At 42.1% G+C, this 21538-nt stretch overlaps 1 protein-coding gene across 48 annotated transcripts in view; it reads left to right on the plus strand.

The window, feature by feature from the left end:
- The window catches only part of RIMS2 (regulating synaptic membrane exocytosis 2), a 659880-nt gene that overhangs the window by 372153 nt on the left and 266189 nt on the right, over positions 1-21538 (plus strand). For 27 of the 48 annotated variants that reach the window (XM_073679706.1, XM_073679704.1, XM_073679708.1 and 24 more), the window contains one exon: positions 20684-20892. In XM_073679706.1, coding sequence (XP_073535807.1) covers positions 20684-20892 — 209 coding nt within the window. Of the gene's footprint in view, positions 1-20466; positions 20532-20683; positions 20893-21538 lie in introns of all 48 variants that reach the window. The other 21 variants (XM_073679709.1, XM_073679723.1, XM_073679725.1 and 18 more) reach the window with 1 other exon arrangement.

The raw sequence follows: 21538 nt of genomic DNA on the forward strand, positions 1-21538 counted from the left end.
TTACCTGTGATTTTGGGAGTCAGACTTACGGCAGCCATCTGATCACTGTGGCGGCTCCTATAGTTGAGGGGTGGTCAGTGGAGATACAACCACTTTCAGAGATCCAATTAGTGGATCTGTCCCTAGATTTTACAATATAACCTGCATATATTATTAAATACCTCTTTTAGACCCAATGAAGCTGATGTACTTATTCTGAAAGCCCGTGCCAGAATGGCTGTGTAATCCTAGTTGAAAGTTTACTGCCTGATTAAAATAAGCATTTTATAGAGCTGGATTCATTTTAATATCAGGATTGTGCTGCCATACTAACATGGATTTTCAAAGTTAGTACACCAGCCTCCCAGGGTCAACAAGATTTATTTAATAATGTATGTATTTTCTGTTATGAAATCTGGTTATAGATCCTCTTTTCCAATGTGTTATGTGACATTTACATCATGTTATATGCAGCAATTGCTACAAGCGTGAAATAAAATGTAGTACAAGTAACATAATAGGATAGATTACACTCCTCAATTTTGAAATTTGAACTCCAAAAAAGGAAAAGTTGTGGAATTATGGAAATCAAAGGATGGATAGACATGTTCATGATCTGCAAAAGATGTAAAAATGGAAACAACATTTTTAAAACATCTTGATTTTTTTCAGTATTGAGTATAAGTATCTTGACCACAAATCCTCGCACTTACAGCCTTGGCTGCCATCAATGAGATTATCAATGGTTGTCTGAGGAATGTTCTCCTGCGCTGAATTCATTTGGAAAAATCATCAAGATCCGCTGCTGGCAGCTCCCTTTGCAAATGACTGAAAAATTACATCGCAGATGTGCTCTATGGGAGACAAGTCTGGAGATGCTGCAGGTCATGGTATTATGTTTAGGACACAGAGGCTGCTTAGAGTAGCTCAAGCAACATGTGGCCTGGATTTATTGTGTTGAAAATTGGCTCCTGGGACACTTTTATTTTCCTTTGTGAAAGTCTCAATGGCATTGCCAATGTGGTCTCCAGACCAATCTCCGGCTACATGTCATGCAGATGCCCTCTGATGGTTCTTGTAGACATTGTTTGATGCCTTAGGCTTAGTAAGTGACATCTAGTTTCACTTGCAGCTCAGAATGGATCACTATATGCCATTCCCCAAGTCTGATGAGACCATGTTGGAGACACCATGAAGAGGACTTCACGAGGGAATGTCACGCTGGACCTATCCTTGGGATTATGGCGTGCGTAGACATATTGTACTGTAGCTGGACCCCTCTAATCTTCATTCCTGTCACCGTAACAGCTTGGCGTTACATTGATTTGATTGTAGAACCAGTGGTACATCCTTTCTCCAAAATGCCCCAGTAGTGATTTTTTTTTAACACAACAACCCCATGTCTCATGTTATTCGTGCTACTGTGAGAAACCTGCATGGTCTAAATGTGCTACTATGTCCTGCAGCATCTCCGGACTTGCCTCCCATCGAGCACATCTGGGATGTTATTGGTCGGCAATTGCAAAGGAAGCTGCCAGCAGCGGATCTTGGTGATTTGCCCAATTGCATTTAGCGTGGCAGAACATTCCTCTGACAGCCATTAATAATCTCACTGATAGCAAACAAGGCTGTAAGTGCGGGGATGAGTTCATACTCCATAGAGAATAAATCAACATGTTTTTGAAAATAATTTTATTTGTATATCGTTGACATGTCTATCCATCCTGTGGTTTTCAGAATTGTTCAACTTTTGCCGTCTTGAGGAGTGTAATATACCTGCAGTAGCCATGATTTGGTGTAAGAATTAGGGGGGGAGGTATCTAAGATAAAAAAAAAATGAATATGTGTAACAGCAAGATTAAGGATACATATAACGACTGAAGGGATTGGTCGTTATTTTATCCTGCTCCCAATATGGATGAATTATTGAACTGATTTATCTTTTTTGGATCTAGCCAAACAAATTATTCTTTTTTCAGTATAGCTGTAGTATGCCGCCATGATTTGGTGTGATAATAAGCAATGTGTCTAGGGTGTTTTGCCATATTTTTGGGCCACGTGCCCCATTCTAACCTTTTTGGTGCAATCTGAATCATTTTCGCTGACTCGTGCATTCAGTCTATATTGATAAATCTCCTCCTATGTTCAGAGAGAGGCATTGAATGTGTCCTGGGAAATATAAGATGGAAGCACTGAGAGGATTGGAGAAAATTGTGCCTATTTTATGTCCGCGGTGATTGCTGCAAAGCTGAAAATAAGCTCTTTGCTTCTGCTTTTTCCTATTAGGTAAGCGGAACAAAGTTTACAGAGAAAACCTGCCGCGTCCCAGAGGGTCCTTATGTAATTCACTGACTTGTTGTGTGTAGATTTTGCAGAAATGCCCAGACGTGGCTGATACCTCGCCTTCCCGCACCGCGCTCCTGAATTCCTAAACACTTTCATGTTGAACATGTAAAGCTTTTAAACGCAAACTTGTTCCTTGTATATTAGATATTGCTCCCATGAGATAGCGGCGTACAAGTGCTGCGGAAATGAAACATGTACTAGAAGAGGGAAGCATTAATTATGAGAAATTATTAGGAAAATGACTACATCAGAGTCAATCATCATTCAGCCTCAGGTGTTGGATCATCACAAGCATTAAAGGAGGACTGATGAATGTCTCCTAAGATGCTGGGATTCTGGTTATCACATCTTGATCATTTTTTTAAATGAATTATTAGGAAATTTTGAATTACAAGATTATTCCTATCTTGCAAATTGATGGCTTATCTTTAAGGTAGGGTCGTTAATTTATGATCCATGGAGGTCCAACCTTTCAAATCTCAGCTGAATCTGATCCTGATCCTGTTTTAGCACTGCTTTCTCGTCTAAATTTTACCTATACAGCATCGCCTCCCGAAAACCGGCCCTTCGCTTGAATGGGGTGACATCAAGATTCCCAGCACAATGGACGGTCAATGGTTCGACCTCCCTGCTATCCAAGTTTATGGGGCAGTTAAAAGGCTAACAAATGTATAATAATTAGGGGAGAAGTATAACCAAAATCTAACTATATAAACCCCCCCCAATAAAAGATAACTTATTTATCACAATTAAAGCAAAATTTCACACTAGTTCCTGGAATATACAAATAATGTTGGCCTGAGAGAATTTGGTTATCCTCTATTATATACCAGGCAAACTACAGGACTGTGTAGGTCAGGATACAGGACAAAGGAGGACCAGATACTTTCACTAAGAAATGCCCTAGCTGGCCGTGGAGGTTGGCATTGTAAATTAAGCACACCCCCGCTCACTGCAGGGGTGTGCTTAATTTAGGGTGCCAACCCCTGCGGTCAGTTAAGGCATTTCTTAGTGAAAGTATCTGGTCCTCCTTTGTCCTGTATCCTGACCTACACAGTCCTGTAGTTTGCCTGGTATATAATAGTGGATAACCAAATTCTCTCAGTCCAACATTATTTGTATACAGGTGCATCTCACTAAATTAGAATATCATCAAAAAGTTAATTTATTTCAGTTCTTCAATACAAAAAGTGAAACTCATATATTATATAGAGTCATTACAAACACAGTGATCTATTTCAAGTGTTTATTTCTGTTAATGTTGATGATTATGGCTTACAGCCAATGAAAACACAAAAGTCATTATCTCAGTAAATTAAAATACTTTATAACAACAGCTTGAAAAATGTATTTAAAATCTGAAATGTTGGCCTACTGAAATGTATGTTCAGTAAATGCCCTCAATACTTGGTCGGGCTCCTTGTGCATCAATTACTGCATCAATGTGGCAATGTGGCATGGAGGCGATCAGCCTGTGGCACTGCTGAGGGGTTATGGAAGCCCCGGTTGCTTTGATAGCCGCCTTCAGCTAGTCTGCATTGTTGGCTCTGGTGTCTCTCATCTCCCTCTAGACCAGGGGTCTCAAACTCGGCTGGGTATATGGGCCGCACATGGAAAAAATTTGAATTTGGGGGGCCGCATTCTTTGTTCAATGTGACATTTTTAGTGATACCATTTTTTTTGTATACACCTTTTGAACATTTTTGCCGTGTTTATTTTTTTATAGCTTGGGTCGTTATGGATGTGGCGATAATAAACGTGCACTTTTTTGTGTTTACTTTAGTTTACATATAAAACAGCATTTTTAGTGCCCAATATTTTTTCATGCTTTATTTTATTTTTTATTTTTTTTACAATTTTATTTCCCCCAATTGGCCACATACAGTAATATTGTCTTACAATTAGCATCATATAGTAATAATGGAAAACATCTTGTAGTAATGTTCCCCATCCAAGTCCCTATCTTGTACTAATGTGCCTCATCCAGGTCCCCATCTTGGGGCTATGTGCCCCATCCAGGTCCCCATCCTGTGGCAATGTTCCCCATCCAGGTCCCCATCTTGTGGCTCTGGTCCCCATCTTGTGGCTCTGTGCCCCATCCAGGTCCCCATCTTGTGGCTCTGTGCCCCATCCAGGTCCACATCTTGAGGCTATGTGCCCCATCCAGGTCCACATCTTGAGGCTCTGTGCCCCATCCAGGTCCCCATCCTGTGGCTATGTGCCCCATCCAGGTCCCCTCTTGTGGCTATGTGCCCCATCCAGGTCCCCATCCTGTGGCTATGTGCCCCATCCAGGTCCCCTCTTGTGGCTATGTGCCCCATCCAGGTCCCCTCTTGTGGCTCTGTGCCCCATCCAGGTCCCCTCTTGTGGCTATGTGCCCCATCCCGGTCCCCATGTTGTGGCTCTGTGCCCCCTGTGCTGTTCTTCACACACATAAAATAGAAAAAAAAAAAGATGATTCTCATCTGTCCTCCCTTCCCTCGGCGGACTTCCTGCAGATGTGGCCCGCAGGCACCACAGAGTCCGACCCCTTGACGATCCCGACCTGGTCCAGGAGGAGCCGCCGACAGCAGCGCTGCATTGCCGCACAGAGACTGTCTCCCAGCACAGCATTTTCAATGTCAGCCGCCGGCCAATCAGAGGCCAGCAGCTGACATCTGCATATGGCAATGACGTCATACTCGCTGCGCCGACACGCAGATATCAGCTGCTGGCCTCTGATTGGCCAGCGGCTGGCATTGGAAATGCAGTGCTGGGAAACAGTCTCTGTGTGGCAATGCAGCGCTGCTGTCGGCGGCTCCTCCTGGACCAGGTCGGGATTGTCAAGGGGTCTGTGTCTGCGGGCCGCATAAAGCAGCCTCAGGGGCCGCATGCGGCCCGCGGGCCGCGTGTTTGAGACCCCTGCTCTAGACAATACCCCATAGATTCTCTATAATAGATTCTCTATGGGGTTAAGGACAGGTGAGTTTACTGCCAGTCAAGCCCAGTGATACTGTTGTGTGTAAACCAGGTATTGGTACTTTTGTCAGTGTGGACAGGTGCCAAGTCCTGCTGGAGAATGACATTTCCATCTCCAAAAAGCTTGTCGGCAGAGGGAAGCATGAAGTGCTCTAAAATGTCCTGGTAGACGGCTGCGCTGACTTTGGTCTTGATAAAACCCATTGAACCTACACCAGCAGATGACATGGCTCCCCAAACCATCACTGATTGTGGAAACTTCACACTAGACCTCAAGCAGCTTGGATTGTGGCCTCTCCACTCTTCCTCCAGACTCTGGGACCTTTATTTCCAAATTAAAATTGGAACTCTGGGACCTTGTGGACTGTGTCAATGACTGCCTTCTGGACATCTATCAAGTCAGCAGTCTTCCCCATGATTGTGGAGCCTACTGAAACAGACTAAGGGACCTCTTTAAACGCTTCGGAAGCCTTTTAATGTGTTTTTGTTAATTATTTTAATTTACTGAGATAATGATTTTTCTGTTTTCATTGGTTGTAAGCCATAATCATCAACATTAACAGAAATAAACACTTGAAATAGATCACTCTGTTTGTAATGACTCTATACAATATGAGTTTCACTTGTTGCATTGAAGGACTGAAATAAATTAACTTGTTGATGATATTCTAATTTAGTGAGATGCACCTGTATTTCAGAAACTAGTGTGAAATTTTGTTTTAATTGTGATAAATAAAAGTTATCATTTATTTGGGGGAACTTTTTGTATAGTTAGATTTTGGCAGTTAAAAGAACCATTTCCTTCCAAGTAAGAGTTGAGATGTCTGTGAATAAAAAGCTTGAAATTAAATCAACATAGAGATCAACGCCAGCTCATCGTAAATTCCACCTGTAGCTATAATTTACAGCAATTTCCGATGTAAATAATAGTAAATCTGGTGGTTCTGTGCAGGATAAATACTGGGGTCCCAGTAGTTGGACCTCCACCAAGTGATGGCATATCTTAGTGATCTGTCATTACTTTAGAAAATAGGAACATAGATTAGAGGGGTTGTCCTGGACTTTATCATTGATGGTCTATACTTAGGATAGGTCAACGATGTCTGATCGATGAGGATGCGACATCCGACACCACTGCCGATCAGCTGTTCCCGGTGTCGGCCAGGACTGCTCAGTTATGGAGCTGAACCCGCCGCCGGGTTTTGCACATCCACTCCTTATTCACTGGAAGTACCCGGCCGCGGCCATTATTACATTGACTGAACTGTGCTGTTTCTGAGCATTTCCTGCCGCAAACACCGGGAACAGCTGATCGGCGGGGTGCCGAGTGTCGCACCCCCACTAATCAGACATTGATGACCTATCCTAAGGATGGACCATCAATATGAAAGTCCCGGATAACCCCTTTAATATCGGGATCAAGACTTCCATTTAAAACTCTCATCTACTGTATTTGCCAACATTAACTTTACTTTACCGGAGGACCCAGCAAGTCTGTACATTTCATGAACAGACAATTGATTTTAAAGGGAACCTTTCATAAGGTTTTTATACCCCAAACTAATGTTATCTGAATTAAGTCACTATAATGTTGGTTAAGTCCATACTTTTCTATTAGAAATCCGAGTGACCATTTTAGAGAAATCCTCGTGGCTCATTTGAATAAAAATTTGACAATGGATTTCTCTAAAACGGATACACGGATTTGTAATAGAAAAGAATGGATTGAAATCAACAGGTTCTCTACAAGAGTAACTAATGCTTCATTTCTCTTGTGGTGACACCGCAGAGCAATCAAACACCTACTGCCAGGTTCCTCCATAGATTCCCGTTGATTGTTAGAGGTCCCAGTAGTAGGACACTTTGTGATCACATTGGCATTAGATTATTTCTCCAATAAAAATGGGATATTTAGGTAAATTATAATCATTTCTTTATTTCGCGTATATAGAACCATTGATATTCTGCAGCGCTTTACAGACATCCTCATCACTGTCTCAGTTGTGGTTCACAATATAAATTCCCTATCAGTATGTATTTGGAGTGTGGGAGGAAACTGGAGAACCTGGAGGAAACCCACGCAAATGCCATGGTGGGATTTGAACCCAGGACTAACAATGCTAACACTGAGCCACTGAGCTGCCCCCTCATTTATGTTTCTATATGAATTACAAATAGACCTATCATTTCCAGGTACCATATTCGTTTTGAATCAGATAATTTTTATTGACCATTTTCAAAATAATACAAACATAAAAAAGTCATACAAATATTCAAAAGACATATAATGTTAATTCTGGCTAGAGACATGTTAGTATCTGTCTCCCCATTAACAATTTTTAAAGAATTTATATGCAGTGCATAAATCCATATAATAACCTACATATGGATATCAATCTAATATATAAGTATGGCAGAAGCGAGCATTTAACTCACTCCCCTTGAGAAAGCATTAGTGCAAAACGCGCGTCGGGGTGACTGTGGTGGTCCCTATGACTCGGTGATTACATCATGGGAAAGCAATGAACCAACTTAACTCTGCTTTAATGGATTAGGTCGGACTAATAGAAATTTATTGTAGACAATGCATACTTAATGTCTTTTTGGCAGTCATTGTCTCACTAAAAGCAGAGCAGACCTTGCAAATATGCCCTAAATCTTACCTTGGTTACCATCACTCATTCTTCTTTACTTGATTTACCTTCTTTGTTGTATCCTCATTTATGTCTTTTCCTTTTGTATGATGCATGGTTTTAATATATTTCTTTAATAAAATATGATTGATTTTATACTTGTTTTTGCGAGTGGCTAATGGACACTTGATATACATATGTAAACCTAACAAAGTGATAACATAAAGCCCAATCCCTTAACATCTCTCCCTCTCCCATACTTGGATATCAGGAGTCTCCTACAAGTCACATAGTCCATTCATTTCCGGAGAATGCCCAAACTCTTTTTGATTTTCCATCTAGGAGGTTCTTTGCGATACCTGCCCCTTCTCCATTCTCCAGTAGGAAAGAAACCAAGGAGATCACAGTTATATATGTGAATAGAATTTAATATCCAATCCCTACACACGCACAACATGTGGCCTTTAAATCAGAATATACATCTTATCCCTGGAAATCTATCATTCTATATCTTTCATCACTGCCCTCGCCTATGAGGATCTTCCATAGAAAAGGTTTGAACTTGACCCAAAAGCCAAGCTCTATTACACGTATGTGCATCAACCGGCTATCTGTAATGACTACTCAGTTAGTGGCTGTAGTTAACATTAGTCGTGGCAATGTCAGAGTTAGTGGAGCAAGACTGGGGGAATCCAACCATGGGGCCAATAAAGCCTCAAATTTGATGGTGGTTTCCCTTTTTTGAAATGCACATTTTTTTCCAAGGAGAAGCATACCGATCATTTTGAGAATTATTTCCCCCTGTTGTAGGAGGTTCTTTATCCTTCCACCCTAGGACAATTATTTTAACTTAGAATAGATATCTGGTGATCCTCCCTAAATGGCAGGGCTCCATCATACCCTAATAAACAAATAATAGGGTCCATCGAGACACTATACTTAAACACTTTTAATTAATTAAGGTTCAAACTTCCAACCAGAATCCTCTTAGGTTGGGGCAATCCCATATTACATGATATAAGTCAGCATTAGGGAACAGGTACCATATTCTAATAATTAGATGAAGGATGTAAGAGATTTTTTTTTTCATTAATATTTTTCCTTTTTATAGCATCAATATGTTCATCTGCTTCTAATATCATACCATTTAATATTTTTTAATCTCTCATGCTTGCATTCCAGGGCTAATTTAAAGGGGTATTCTGGCTTATCTCACTTTCATATTGGGAGGTGTGCGGGGTTGTTGATGTCTACTGATTCCTGCTTGGTAATATATAGGACAGGTTCTCGATATCCCCCGATGTCATATGTAAGGTATCAGTAGAAGTGACATCACTTGCCCGGCTACAAGAATGAGTGGAGCCTAAATAACCCCTTAATGAGAAATCAGCTCACAGATATGTTTTTAGAGTATGGGAGAGAACTAACGTGTCATAAGGAAGCCCATACAAGCAATACACTAATATAGTGTAAAATGCTTGCTAATCTTGGATGGATCGACAAACATTGTGTAAGGAGGTGGACATACTGCCCACGTCCTCCGTTGAAAAACAAGTATATTGTTATGCTGTGAAATGCAAATTGTGCGATGTGTTAATGTGTGTAGTTTCACAGTAGGTAAAGTGAGAGTTAATGTTTGGTACTAGCCCAGAGTGGGAGGGGTTGAGCTGAAGGGAAAGAGACAGTTTCTTGTAAGGACGGGAGAAAGGGCCCAGTGCCGCATGACGTGGGTGTCCTTAATGAGAGGGGAGACAGAGCCAGTGGATAGCGAGATCCTAACGGAGAATACGAGAGAGAGAGAAGTGACCGAAAGTACGAAGTGATCGATCAGAGAGACGTGTCCCGGGAGAGGATACCTAGTAGTACGGCCCAGGAGTTTATAACTCAAAGAGGTAACGGGCCAGGACAGGAGAGAGTACCTCGCCCATGGCTACCGCCCCGCACCACGTTACAATTGCAATGTGCATGAGGCCTCCTAATTGTCTTCTGATGGCAGATATTTGGATGGACGGGGAAGGGATCAACCTCTTACTATTTAAGTGTGCATGTTTATGGGGCAGTTAAAAGAGACATCTTCTACCAAGTAAGAGTTGACATGTGCGTGACTTTAGAGTTTGAAATTAAATCAATGTAGAAATCAACGCCAGCTCATCGTAAATCCCCCCTGCAGCTATAATTTACAGCAATTTCTGTTGTAAATAATTGTAAATCTGTAGGTCACCAGGAGAACTTTCCCACTCCACTAAACTTTGCCCACTTTTGTAGCCTCTTTTGACAAATGACAAGAAAGGGCACCTTGGCCAAATTTTTGTGGCTCTACTGTCGATTGCAAAATGGTCACTTGATTTGTTTGATATCTGTTTGATATTTCACGTGTCAATTTTTTTTGGCAATTTGGTGTTTATCACAATGTATGATGTTCTGACTATATTTAAGACGACATAAAAATCATCTCTGTTGCTTTGTTACTGTTTTGTTATTTTTAACATATTCCTACATAGCAATTTTTTATAGTAGCAAATATCTGGCTCGAATTACTGTTAGAATAGAAAAGATATCATACTGCATTCACATGTTCAGGTTTTTATGCCGAGAGCTAGAAGTGGATTAATCTTAGAAGTGTCTTCCCTTTATGATCCATTTTCGGCTTTAGCTTCAAAAACGGCATAAAAAAACTGAGTATGGAAACCTATCGTAAATGAACGTACCGTAATCGATTCTGAAAAAAAATCTTTATAATCGGAAATTTTAGAGTGATTTAGGTAAGTAGAAACAGGTTAATTGTTGGATAGTAAAAGATCTGCAACTTTTCAATATAATTCATACTTCAATTGGCCGCCACCACTTTGAAGTTCGCAGCCGGTGAATAAAAATATTCGACAAAAAATATATATATATATTTTTTTTTAAATTTGTAATCAATTTCACTTTAGGGTAAAAATGACATGTTAGTGTTTCGGAAAGAAGAAATACAGTATGTGGTACTCATCCAGGACGTGTCTGCCGAATTGCTTTATTCATTAATATGCTATGCTGTAAGCGGGGGATGTGCTCTCAGGCCGCATCAAAAGGTGGAGGTGTAGAGCTTTGGCAAGATGGACAGGGGATCAAGACATTACAGAACAGATTCTGGATGGTTAGAGCAGAGTTAGGAAATGCTGAATTGATGAACAATGGAGGGAAGCCTACTTTAAACTGATGCATGCCACGAACCTTGTATGGTTTTAATATATATACGGTCATCCCCCAGATCGGATTATAGCATGCCCGAAGTGTCGGACTCCTCTCACCAATTTCTACGTCTAGAGCAGGGGTGGGCAATTAATTTTCCGGAGGGGCCACATGAGGGACCGTAACTGTTGTGGAGGGCTGAACCAATAGGTTGAAATTAATTATACTCAATATTAATATTAACATATTAATTACAATTATAATTATTATTTAATATTTATATTATCAGTTAATATTGAACAGAATTATGTATACTGACATCCCTCTATATACAGCATGATCCCCCACACAACCCCTATATGTACAGGATGAGCCCTGAACACAGCCTCCCTATATACAACATTAGCCCCCACATAGCCTCCCTGTATACAGCATGAGCCACCGCACAGCCTCAGTCATACAGTATGAACCCCACATAGCCTCCAATATACAGGATGAGCCCCAACATAGCCCTCTATAAACAGAATGAGCCCCACATAACCCTCAGCATGGGCCGCCACATAGCCTCAAACATTCAACATGGGCCCCTACATAGCCCCTCATATACATTATAAGCCCCCACATAGCCTTCCATATACAGCATGAGTTTGCACATAGCCTGCAATATACATGTAAACATCCTATACACATATGAAAGAAAGAAAAAAAAACCACATACTCCCCTCATTCCCATTCCCCCAGCACTCTGCTCCTGTCTCCTGTCCTGAGTCTCAGCAGCGGCATGATGAAGTGACGTCATTGTGTTTGCTGGTTCACACACTGATTGGTGAAAGAAGGAGCCAGTATTCACCGCTATCTGAATCCCAAAAATGCGGATAGCGGTGACAGTAAGTGGCGCACGGGCAGCAGAAGGCTTGGTGCAGCCCATGGGCGACTGTTTTCAGCCTCTCGGCTGTTTCAGTCGTCGGGCTGGACTGAAACAGCTAGGGAGTCAGATATGGACCCCAGTCCACACTTTGCCCAGGTCTGGTCCAAAGGAAAGAAGATTTAATCATAATCACAGACGGGGATTCTTTACTGTAAGAGCAGTGAGACTATGGAGCTCTCTGCCGCATGATGTTCTTATGGTTGATTCTCTACTAAAATTCAGGAGGGGCCTTAATGCCTTTCTTGATAAATATAATATTACAGGTTATGGGCGCTAGATTCTATGATGGGACGTCCAGGTAGCTAGTCTGATTGCCGTATGTGGAGTCGGGAAGGATTTTTCCCCTTAATATGGGGCCATTAGTGTCTGCCCCATGGGGATTTTGCCTTCCTCTGGCTCAGTATGTTAGGCTATAGGTTGAACTCGATGGACTTAAGTCTACCTTCAACCTTAAAAGCTATGAAACTTATTGCATGGGGTATGGGAGTGTATGTTCTGAAAGGGTACTAGAGGGAGGTATCACAATATATGCAGAGACACTGGAGGCTAGATGTTCCTCTTACATCACAGGCAATTTTATTTCACCAGCTTAGACCTCCAGAGGATGGTACAGCCGACAGTACCACTGTGCCCAAATTAGTTCCTATAATCTTAGTGGTAGCTTTATGATGTCTCTTCCATCAGTGGTTAATGCCAAAGACCCCAGACATAGCAGCCATCACCTTACAATTAAAACAATTGCTTTACAAATTAAACTATTATGGAACGACTTTATACAGAGAGACAGAAAGAACGAGATGCAAGTAAATTCTTTAAAAAATGGGAAAAGGTTGTTAACCAGAGAGGAGATACAAGATTTAGTCCACCCATTTTGCTACTCTGAATACAGAAATATACAGAAATTTTGGGGAAAAGTTTGTGTAACTTTAGGCTGGAGACCTAAACCGGACTATGACAAAGGACATGGTTGAAGACATTGAGAGATGTGTTTGACGATCTCTTCCTGATTTCCATGTGGGAGAAAGGGGCTCCTAATGAATTTGATCATCTGAATGATATATTCCAGCAGTCCTCATATCCATATATTACTCATGTAATTTAATGTGACGTGATTAGATGACTAAGCTTCCCGTTACTGTCATTTCTGCCATCTGCAAGGTTTTTTTTTTGTTGATATTCCAATAGTTTGTAAACTGTAACGAGCATTACATGATAACTTTCTCTGTGGGTCAGAATGATTACCGCAATACCAAACATTATAGATTTTGCTATGTTTTGCTACCTTTTCAAAACATTTGTCTAAGAGCTCCTATTTTATTTTTTTGATGATTATTATTTTTATTATTATAATGTTTCCGTTAGCAGATCTGTGTGAGGCTTTTTACATCATTTTGCCATGTGGTAAATTGATTGCCTAATTTACTGCTCTACTAACGCAGCTATGTAATGTACACCGCACACTAGTGAAGAAAAGCAAATCAGATTTTTTTCATCTCTGGAAAAGAAAAAACACGCAAATTACATTGATTGCCACTAGCCCATTAATTAGACATATAGATGTATTAGAAATTAGGAAAATATGCTCAGTATAGTTGCAATTTATTGTCATTTTCTGACTATAATTGTGGTAAGTTCTAAATGTCAAGCTATAATTGTTAGAAAGTGCCTGCAGTGCGCATCCAGTATAGCTGTGTGAAAAAAGGACATAAAGCCCCTCCCAACATGTTTCGCCAGTTCCATTGGCTTCATCAGCGGCTATTGGGCAAATGACAGTGAGGACCCCAAATGCAAAACTTTTAAAGGGCCTTTACATGGCCAGTCTGTTCCTCTGATGCTGGAAAATCTGTGTTTGAATTGATATGCAAATGGTTATGGTAGATACAGTTATATGAAAAAGTTTGAGCACCCCTATTAATCTTAAGCTTAATGTTTTATAAAAATTGGTGTTTTTGCAACAGCTATTTCAGTTTGATATATGTAATAACTGTTGGACACAGTAATGTTTCTGCCTCGAAATGAGGTTTATTGTACTAACAGAAAATGTGCAATCTGCATTCAAACAAAATTTGACAGGTGCATAAGTATGGGCACCCTTATCATTTTCTTGTTTTAAATACTCCTACCTACTTTTTACTGACTTACTAAAGCACTTTTTTTGGTTTTGTAACCTCTTTGAGCTTTGAACTTCATAGCCAGGTGTATGCAATCATGAGAAAAGCTACTTAAAGTGGCCACTTGCAAGTTGTTCTCCTGTTTGAATCTCCTCTGAAGAGTTGCATCATGGGCTCCTCAAAACAACTGTCAAATGATCTGAAAACAAAGATTATTCAACATAGTTGTTCAGGGGAAGGATACAAAAAGCTGTCTCAGCGATTTAACCTGTCAGTTTCCACTGTGAGGAACATAGTAAGGAAATGGAAGAACACAGGGACAGTTCTTGTTAAGGCCAGAAGTGGCAGGCCAAGAAAAACGTCAGAAAGCCAGAGAAGAAGAATGGTGAGATCAGTCAAGGACAGTCCTCAGACCACCTCCAGAGAGCTGCAGCATCAACTTGCTGCAGATGGTGTCACTGTGCATCGGTCAACTATACAACGCACTTTGCACAAGGATAAGCTGTATGGGAGAGTGATGCGAAAGAAGCCGTTTCTACAAGCACGCCACAAACAGAGTCGGCTGAGGTATGCAAAAGCACATTTGGAGAAGCCAATTTCTTTTTGGAAGAAGGTCCTGTGGACTGATGAAACCAAGATTGAGTTGTTTGATCATACAAAAAGGCGTTATGCATGGCGGCAAAAAAACACAGTATTCCAAGAAAAACACTTGCTACCCACAGTAAAATTTGGTGGAGGTTCCATCTTGCTTTGGGGCTGTGTGGCCAATGCCGGCACCGGGAATCTTGTTAAAGTTGAGGGACGCATGGATTCCACTCAGTATCAGCAGATTCTAGACAATAATGTTCAAGAATCAGTGATAAAGTTGAAGTTACGCAGGGGATGGATCTTTCAGCAAGACAATGATCCAAAACACCGCTCCAAATCTACTCAGGCATTCATGCAGAGGAACAATTACAATGTTCTGGAATGGCCATCCCAGTCCCCAGACCTGAATATCATTGAACATCTGTGGGATCATTTGAAGAGGGCTGTCCATGCTCGGCGACCATCAAACTTAACTGAACTGGAATTGTTTTGTAAAGAGGAATGGTCAAAAATACCTTCATCCAGGATCCAGGAAATCATTAAAAGCTACAGGAAGCGACTAGAGGCTGTTATTTTTGCAAAAGGAGGATCTACTAAATATTAATGTCACTTTTCTGGTGAGGTGCCCATACTTATGCACCTGTCAAATTTTGTTTGAATGCAGATTGCACATTTTCTGTTAGTACAATAAACCTCATTTCAAGGCAGAAACATTACTGTGTCCAACAGTTATTACATATATCAAACTGAAATAGCTGTTGCAAAAACACCAATTTTTATAAAACAATAAGCTTAAGATTAATAGGGGTGCCCAAACTTTTTCATATAACTGTATGAATCCTCTGTCACTCCAGCTCTATTCCCAGCCCAGCACCACCTCCTAGTGGGCGGAGCTGGGGTGTGACCTCACAGCTCATGACGAGCTATGGCGTATCTTATGCCAGAAAAAGAGGACATAAAGCCCCTCCCAACATGTTTTGCCAGTTTCATTGGCTTCATCAGGGGCCATGGGGAAAATGACAGTGAAGACACCAGATCCAAAACTCTTAAAGGGATTCTGTCAACAAGATTTCACACCCCAGATTAATTCATATGTGCATGTAGCTCTTTAAAGGTCCAGCAATACCTTTAGATGGCCAATCCGTTCCTCTGATGCTGAGAAATCTGCGTTTGAATTGATATGCAAAAGGCTATGGCAGAAATGAATCCTCTGTCACTCCAGCTCTCTTCCCAGCTCAGCACCACCTCCTAGTGAGCAGAGCTGCGGTGTGACGAGCTGTGGCGTATCCAGAAATCTTACTCCAGTTACTGAGTGAAGTAATATTGATGGCGAGTCGCACACCACTTTATAGATGCACCTGATTCAGAGGCATGCACTTCTTAATAAATCTGGCTCCTCTGACTCCAACATGCCACGTCATAAAGGCCAGCATGAAAAATGCCAGTTTTGATGAATAGGGGCCTTTGTATCATTTAAAGTCAATGGTGCATGTGCAATATGCGCACAGAAAAAAATAAAATGAACGCACTGTAATAGATAATAATAACATTTATTTTATTGTATGATTCATTGCCCTGTTAATATGAATTGTCTGTTCTATACATTTTTAAACTTTTTGCCATAATAGAGAACTTTTGTATACGAAAACATTTTTTTATCTGTACTTGGATTTCTTACAACTGAATTATTTTGTAATATTTCTGCATTACTTACTGTTTGTCTGTCATTGTACAGATATAGTCACATATGGCAGATTTATCAAAAAATTGTATGTGACTTAAAAGATTTTCCCAAACCGTTTTCAGATAAATAGGAAAATTACAGAATTGTATGCAACAAATCTGCCACTTGTCACTATGCCCTTACATTGACATGCCTCTGGTAGGACTTGATAGTCTTAAGTAGATGGCAGGCACCATGAGGTGCAGATGGGTTTACCAAGAAATTACTCTTTCTTTGGGGTTCTGTACATGACTGTAAAAATCGGACTATACTCGGATGTCATCCAAGTGCGGTACAATTTTTTTGACGGACCCACAGACTTGAATGGGCTAGTGCCATCCGATTTTCAGAGGCAAATTGTGCATGCTGCAATATTTTTTGCTTGGTCCGAGGTAAAAAATCAGACATGTGCACAGCCCCCTTGAACAGCATGGGTATGTTAAAACCACGGAAAGCACTCGTCCGACGTACATGGTCATGTGCGCGAGCCCTTTTTGTAAGACTTCTTAGGTCTCGCTGTTGCTGTTGACTGTGGCATCTGAGCAGCTATTCCGCCAGGATCTGAAATATGGCACAAGCATAACAATCCTCATTCGCTGCAAGGTTATATGCATGGAAAATATTGTTATTATTGTAAGCTGTAATTTCTTATAATTACAAAAGTCCAACATGTTATTAAAAGTAGTTTTAGCTTGGTCACAATATAGTTTTGGTAAAGTGCTCCAGATGTCTGTTTTGGCGCTCAATTTGGTAGACATGCCCAAATATCCATAGCACTCGGCAAGATATGATACCAACCATGGACAAGTTTATTAGTTACAACCCAAGGTGCATGAATATTATATGTCTGCTATAAATACATTTCTGTCCATTAGTTACACATTATTACATAGATTAGAGATAGATTTGGCAATGTTTCAGTCCAATCGTATATTTTTCTAGCCGTTTCTGCCGTGTAAGATGATGGAGATATGTAACAGCGGAAATACATATTTGTTTTCTAGTAGACACCTGCATGAAGAAGCAAGCCATTGTTCAGAGTTCTCAGCGTCTATTATGGAGTGTTGTTTGCATGCTCGGTCACTTCTGCAGAGGTCTCTGCGCTGCGAGAGGGAGGAGGAGCTGAACTTTCTTATGGAGTGTTGTGAGCATGCTCTATCACATCTGCGGAGGTCACTGCGCTGCGAGAGGGTGGAGAAGTTGAGCTTTCTTATGGAGTGTTGTGAGCATGGTCTCTCACATCTGCAGAGGTCGTTGCGCTGCGAGAGGGAGGAGAAGTTGAGCTTTCTTATGGAGTGTTGTGAGCATGCTCTGTCACATCTGCAGAGGTCACTGAGCTGCGAGAGAGAGGAGGAGCTGAGCTTTCTTATGGAGTGTTGTGAGCATGCTCTGTCACATCTGCAAAGGTCACTGCCCTGAGAGAGGGAGGAGGAGCTGAGCTTTCTTATGGAGTGTTGTCAGCATGGGCTATCACATCTGCAGAGGTCACTGCGCTGCGAGAGGGAGGAGGAGCTGAGCTTTCTAATGGAGTGTTGTGAGCATGCTCGGTCACATCTGCTGAGGTCACTGCGCTGCGAGAGGGTGGAGGAGCTGAGCTTTCTTATGGAGTGTTGTGAGCATGCGCTATCACATCTGCAGAGGTCACTGTCCTGGTAGAGGGAGAAGGACCTGAGCTTTCTTATGGAGTGTTGTGAGCATGCACTATCACATCTGCAGAGGTCACTGCGCTTCAAGAGGGAGGAGGAGCTGAGCTTTCTTATGGACTGTTGTGAGCATGGTCTGTCACATCTGCAGAGGTTTTTGCGCTGCGAGAGGTAGGAGGAGCTGAGCTTTCTTATTGAGTGTTGTGAACTTTCTCTTTCACATCCTCAGAGGTCACTGCGCTGCAAGAGGGAGGAGGAGCTAAGCTTTCTTATGGAGTGTTGTGAGCATGCGCTAGCACATCTGCAGAGGTCACTGCGCTGCGAGAGGGAGGAGGATCTGAGCTTTCTAATGGAGTGTTGTGAGCATGCTCGGTCACATCTGCAGTGGTCACTGCACTGCGAGAGGGAGAAAGAGCTGATGTTTCTTATGGAGTGTTGTGAGCATGCTCCGTCACACCTGCAGAGGTCACTGCGCTGCGAGAGTGTGGAGGAGCTGAGCTTTCTTATGGAGTGATGAGAGCATGCGCTATCACATCTGCAGAGGTCACTGCGCTGCGAGAGGGAGGAGGAGCTGAGCTTTCTAATGGAGTGTTGTGAGCATGCTCTGTCACATCTGCAGAGGTCACTGCCCTGAGAGAGGGAGGAGGAGCTGAACTTTCTTATGGAGTGTTGTGAGCATGCGCTATCACATCTGCAGAGGTCACTGCCCTGGGAGAGGGAGGAGGAGCTGAGCTATCTTATGGAGTGTTGTGAGCATGCTTGGTCACATCTGCAGAGGTTACTGCGCTGCGAGAGGGTGGAGGAGTTGAGCTTTCTTATGGAGTGTTGTGAGCATGCGCTATCACATCTGCAGAGGTCACTGCCCTGGAAGAGGGAGGAGGACCTGAGCTTTCTTATGGAGTGTTGTGAGGATGCTCTGTCACATCTGCAGTGGTCACTGCACTGCGAGAGGGAGAAAGAGCTGATGTTTCTTATGGAGTGTTGTGAGCATGCTCGGTCACACCTGCTGAGGTCACTGCTCTGCGAGAGAGAGGAGGAGCTGAGCTTTCTTATGGAGTGATGAGAGCATGCTCTGTCACATCTGCAGAGGTCACTGTGCTGCGAGAGTGTGGAGGAGCTGAGCTTTCTTATGGAGTGTTGTGAGCATGCGCTATCACATCTGCAGAGGTCACTGCGCTGCGAGAGGGAGGAGGAGCTGAGCTTTCTAATGGAGTGTTGTGAGCATGCTCTGTCACATCTGCAGAGGTCACTGCCCTGAGAGAGGGAGGAGGAGCTGAACTTTCTTATGGAGTGTTGTCAGCATGTGCTTTCACATCTGCAGAGGTCACTGCCCTGGGAGAGGGAGGAGGAGCTGAGCTATCTTATGGAGTGTTGTGAGCATGCTCGGTCACATCTGCAGAGGTTACTGCGCTGCGAGAGGGTGGAGGAGCTGAGCTTTCTTATGGAGTGTTGTGAGCATGTGCTATCACATCTGCAGAGGTCACTGCCCTGAAAGAGGGAGGAGGACCTGAGCTTTCTTATGGAGTGTTGTGAGCATGCACTATCACATCTGCAGAGGTCACTGCCCTGGGAGAGGGAGGAGGAGCTGAACTTTCTTATGGAGTATTGTGAGCATGCGCTATCACATCTGCAGAGGTCACTGCGCTTCAAGAGGGAGGAGGAGCTGAGCTTTCTTATGGACTGTTGTGAGCATGCTCTGTCACATCTGCAGAGGTCGTTGTGCTGCGAGAGGGAGGAGGAGCTGAGCTTTCTTATTGAGTGTTGTGAGCATGCTCGGTCACACCTGCAGAGGTCACTGCTCTGCGAGAGGGAGGAGGAGCTGATATTTCTTATGGAGTGTTGTGAGCATGCTCGGTCACACCTGCAGAGGTCACTGCTCTGCGAGAGGGAGGAGGAGCTGAGCTTTCTTATGGAGTGATGAGAGCATGCTCGGTCACATCTGCAGAGGTCACTGCGCTGCAAGAGGGAGCAGTAGCTGAGCTTTCTTCTGGAGTGTTGTGCGCATGCTCTCTTGCATCTGCAGAGGTCACTGCGCTGCGAGAGGGAGGAGGAGCTGAGCTTTATCATTCATCTGTTGTCTAGGGTGTGATCCTGTATGATTTGACTTGAATCATTTGTATTTTTTTGTATTATTCAGAGTATTGTCAATGCTGTAAATTACTGTGCTAATTAATACATGATATGTTTTTGGTCCTCCTATGTATTTATTGTAATTGGCCTTGCTCAGAGGGTATTGTGGCAATAATAATTCAATGCACACCTCCAAAAAAAATAAAGACAAGCGTAACACAGGACAGAATGATAAGCGAACTGTCATGTTATGCCTTTGTCTGATCTTTCCTCATTTTTCCTTTACCGCTCTGTCTTCTCTGTCTGATCCTCACAGGTGACATGGAGTATTGGATGGAGCACACATCTTGGCACAGCAGCGAGGCATCCCCAATGTCTTTGGTGAGACATGTGGGGCCCTAACATTCAGTTTCCGTCACCATCCACACCTCCCTTTGTTTTTTTTTATTTATTTTTTTGTTTTTTTTTATACCTTTGCATGTTTTTTTTTCCTTTATTTTATATATATATCCTTTTTTATCCCACACTTGTAGGGGACAGTCAAAGGGGAAAAAGAAAAACTAGTGAGCAGGCAGTTTTGTCGGATTCTAACACCTTGTCTGAAAGACAAAAGAAAATGGTGTGCTTTGGAGCCCACTCATTGGAAGAGGATTTGGAATGGTCAGAACCTCAGATAAAAGACTCTGGGGTAGATACGTGTAGTAGCACCACCCTTAACGAGGAGCATAGCCATAGTGAGAAGGTACTGACATTGTGGAAGCCTGCATTTGGATCTGCTCATTTGGTCTTCGTTTGCTCTCTGTCACTCATTTAATTAAAACATTTTTTACAACCAGACAGGGGGCTTATTTGAAGACTGCAGTATGATGTCGCAGCCATCTGCCAACATCGAGCCACTCTGCACATTTTTGGCCCTAGCTGGCAGCCGAGAGCTGCATCTGCTGTCTTTGAATGAGCTCTGTACTGTTTTCTAGACACTGTAGTATTTCTTAAGGTGCAGAAAAGAAAAACAAAACCAAAAAAAAATATATATGTATAAAAAAAAATATATATATCACTTAAAAAGTAGAAAGAATGCAAAAAAAAAACTACAAAAACAACACATTCTTGTATTGCCGATGTTGGCAATGCAAGAATGAGAATTGTCAGGCGCAGAGAAATTTTCCTTTTCATCTCACTGCATAATTCTAGAATGTGATATCTTCTCCATTCAGCAAGCTTTATTGCCATTAAGGATGCAGTTGATTTGGCTGATTTTTAGCGTTAAATCCACATTAACCGGTTCAAGTCAATATATATATATAAAAAAAACAAAAACATAAAAATTGGGTCTGTTTGTACAGAAAAGTTGTTTTTCTTTTTTCCCTTTCACTTTCATGTCATGTCCG

This window comes from Phyllobates terribilis, unplaced genomic scaffold (genome assembly GCF_046119375.1).
Source record: "Phyllobates terribilis strain yellow unplaced genomic scaffold, ASM4611937v1 Scaffold_4__5_contigs__length_816908805, whole genome shotgun sequence".
In the NCBI taxonomy this organism is placed as follows: domain Eukaryota; kingdom Metazoa; phylum Chordata; class Amphibia; order Anura; family Dendrobatidae; genus Phyllobates; species Phyllobates terribilis.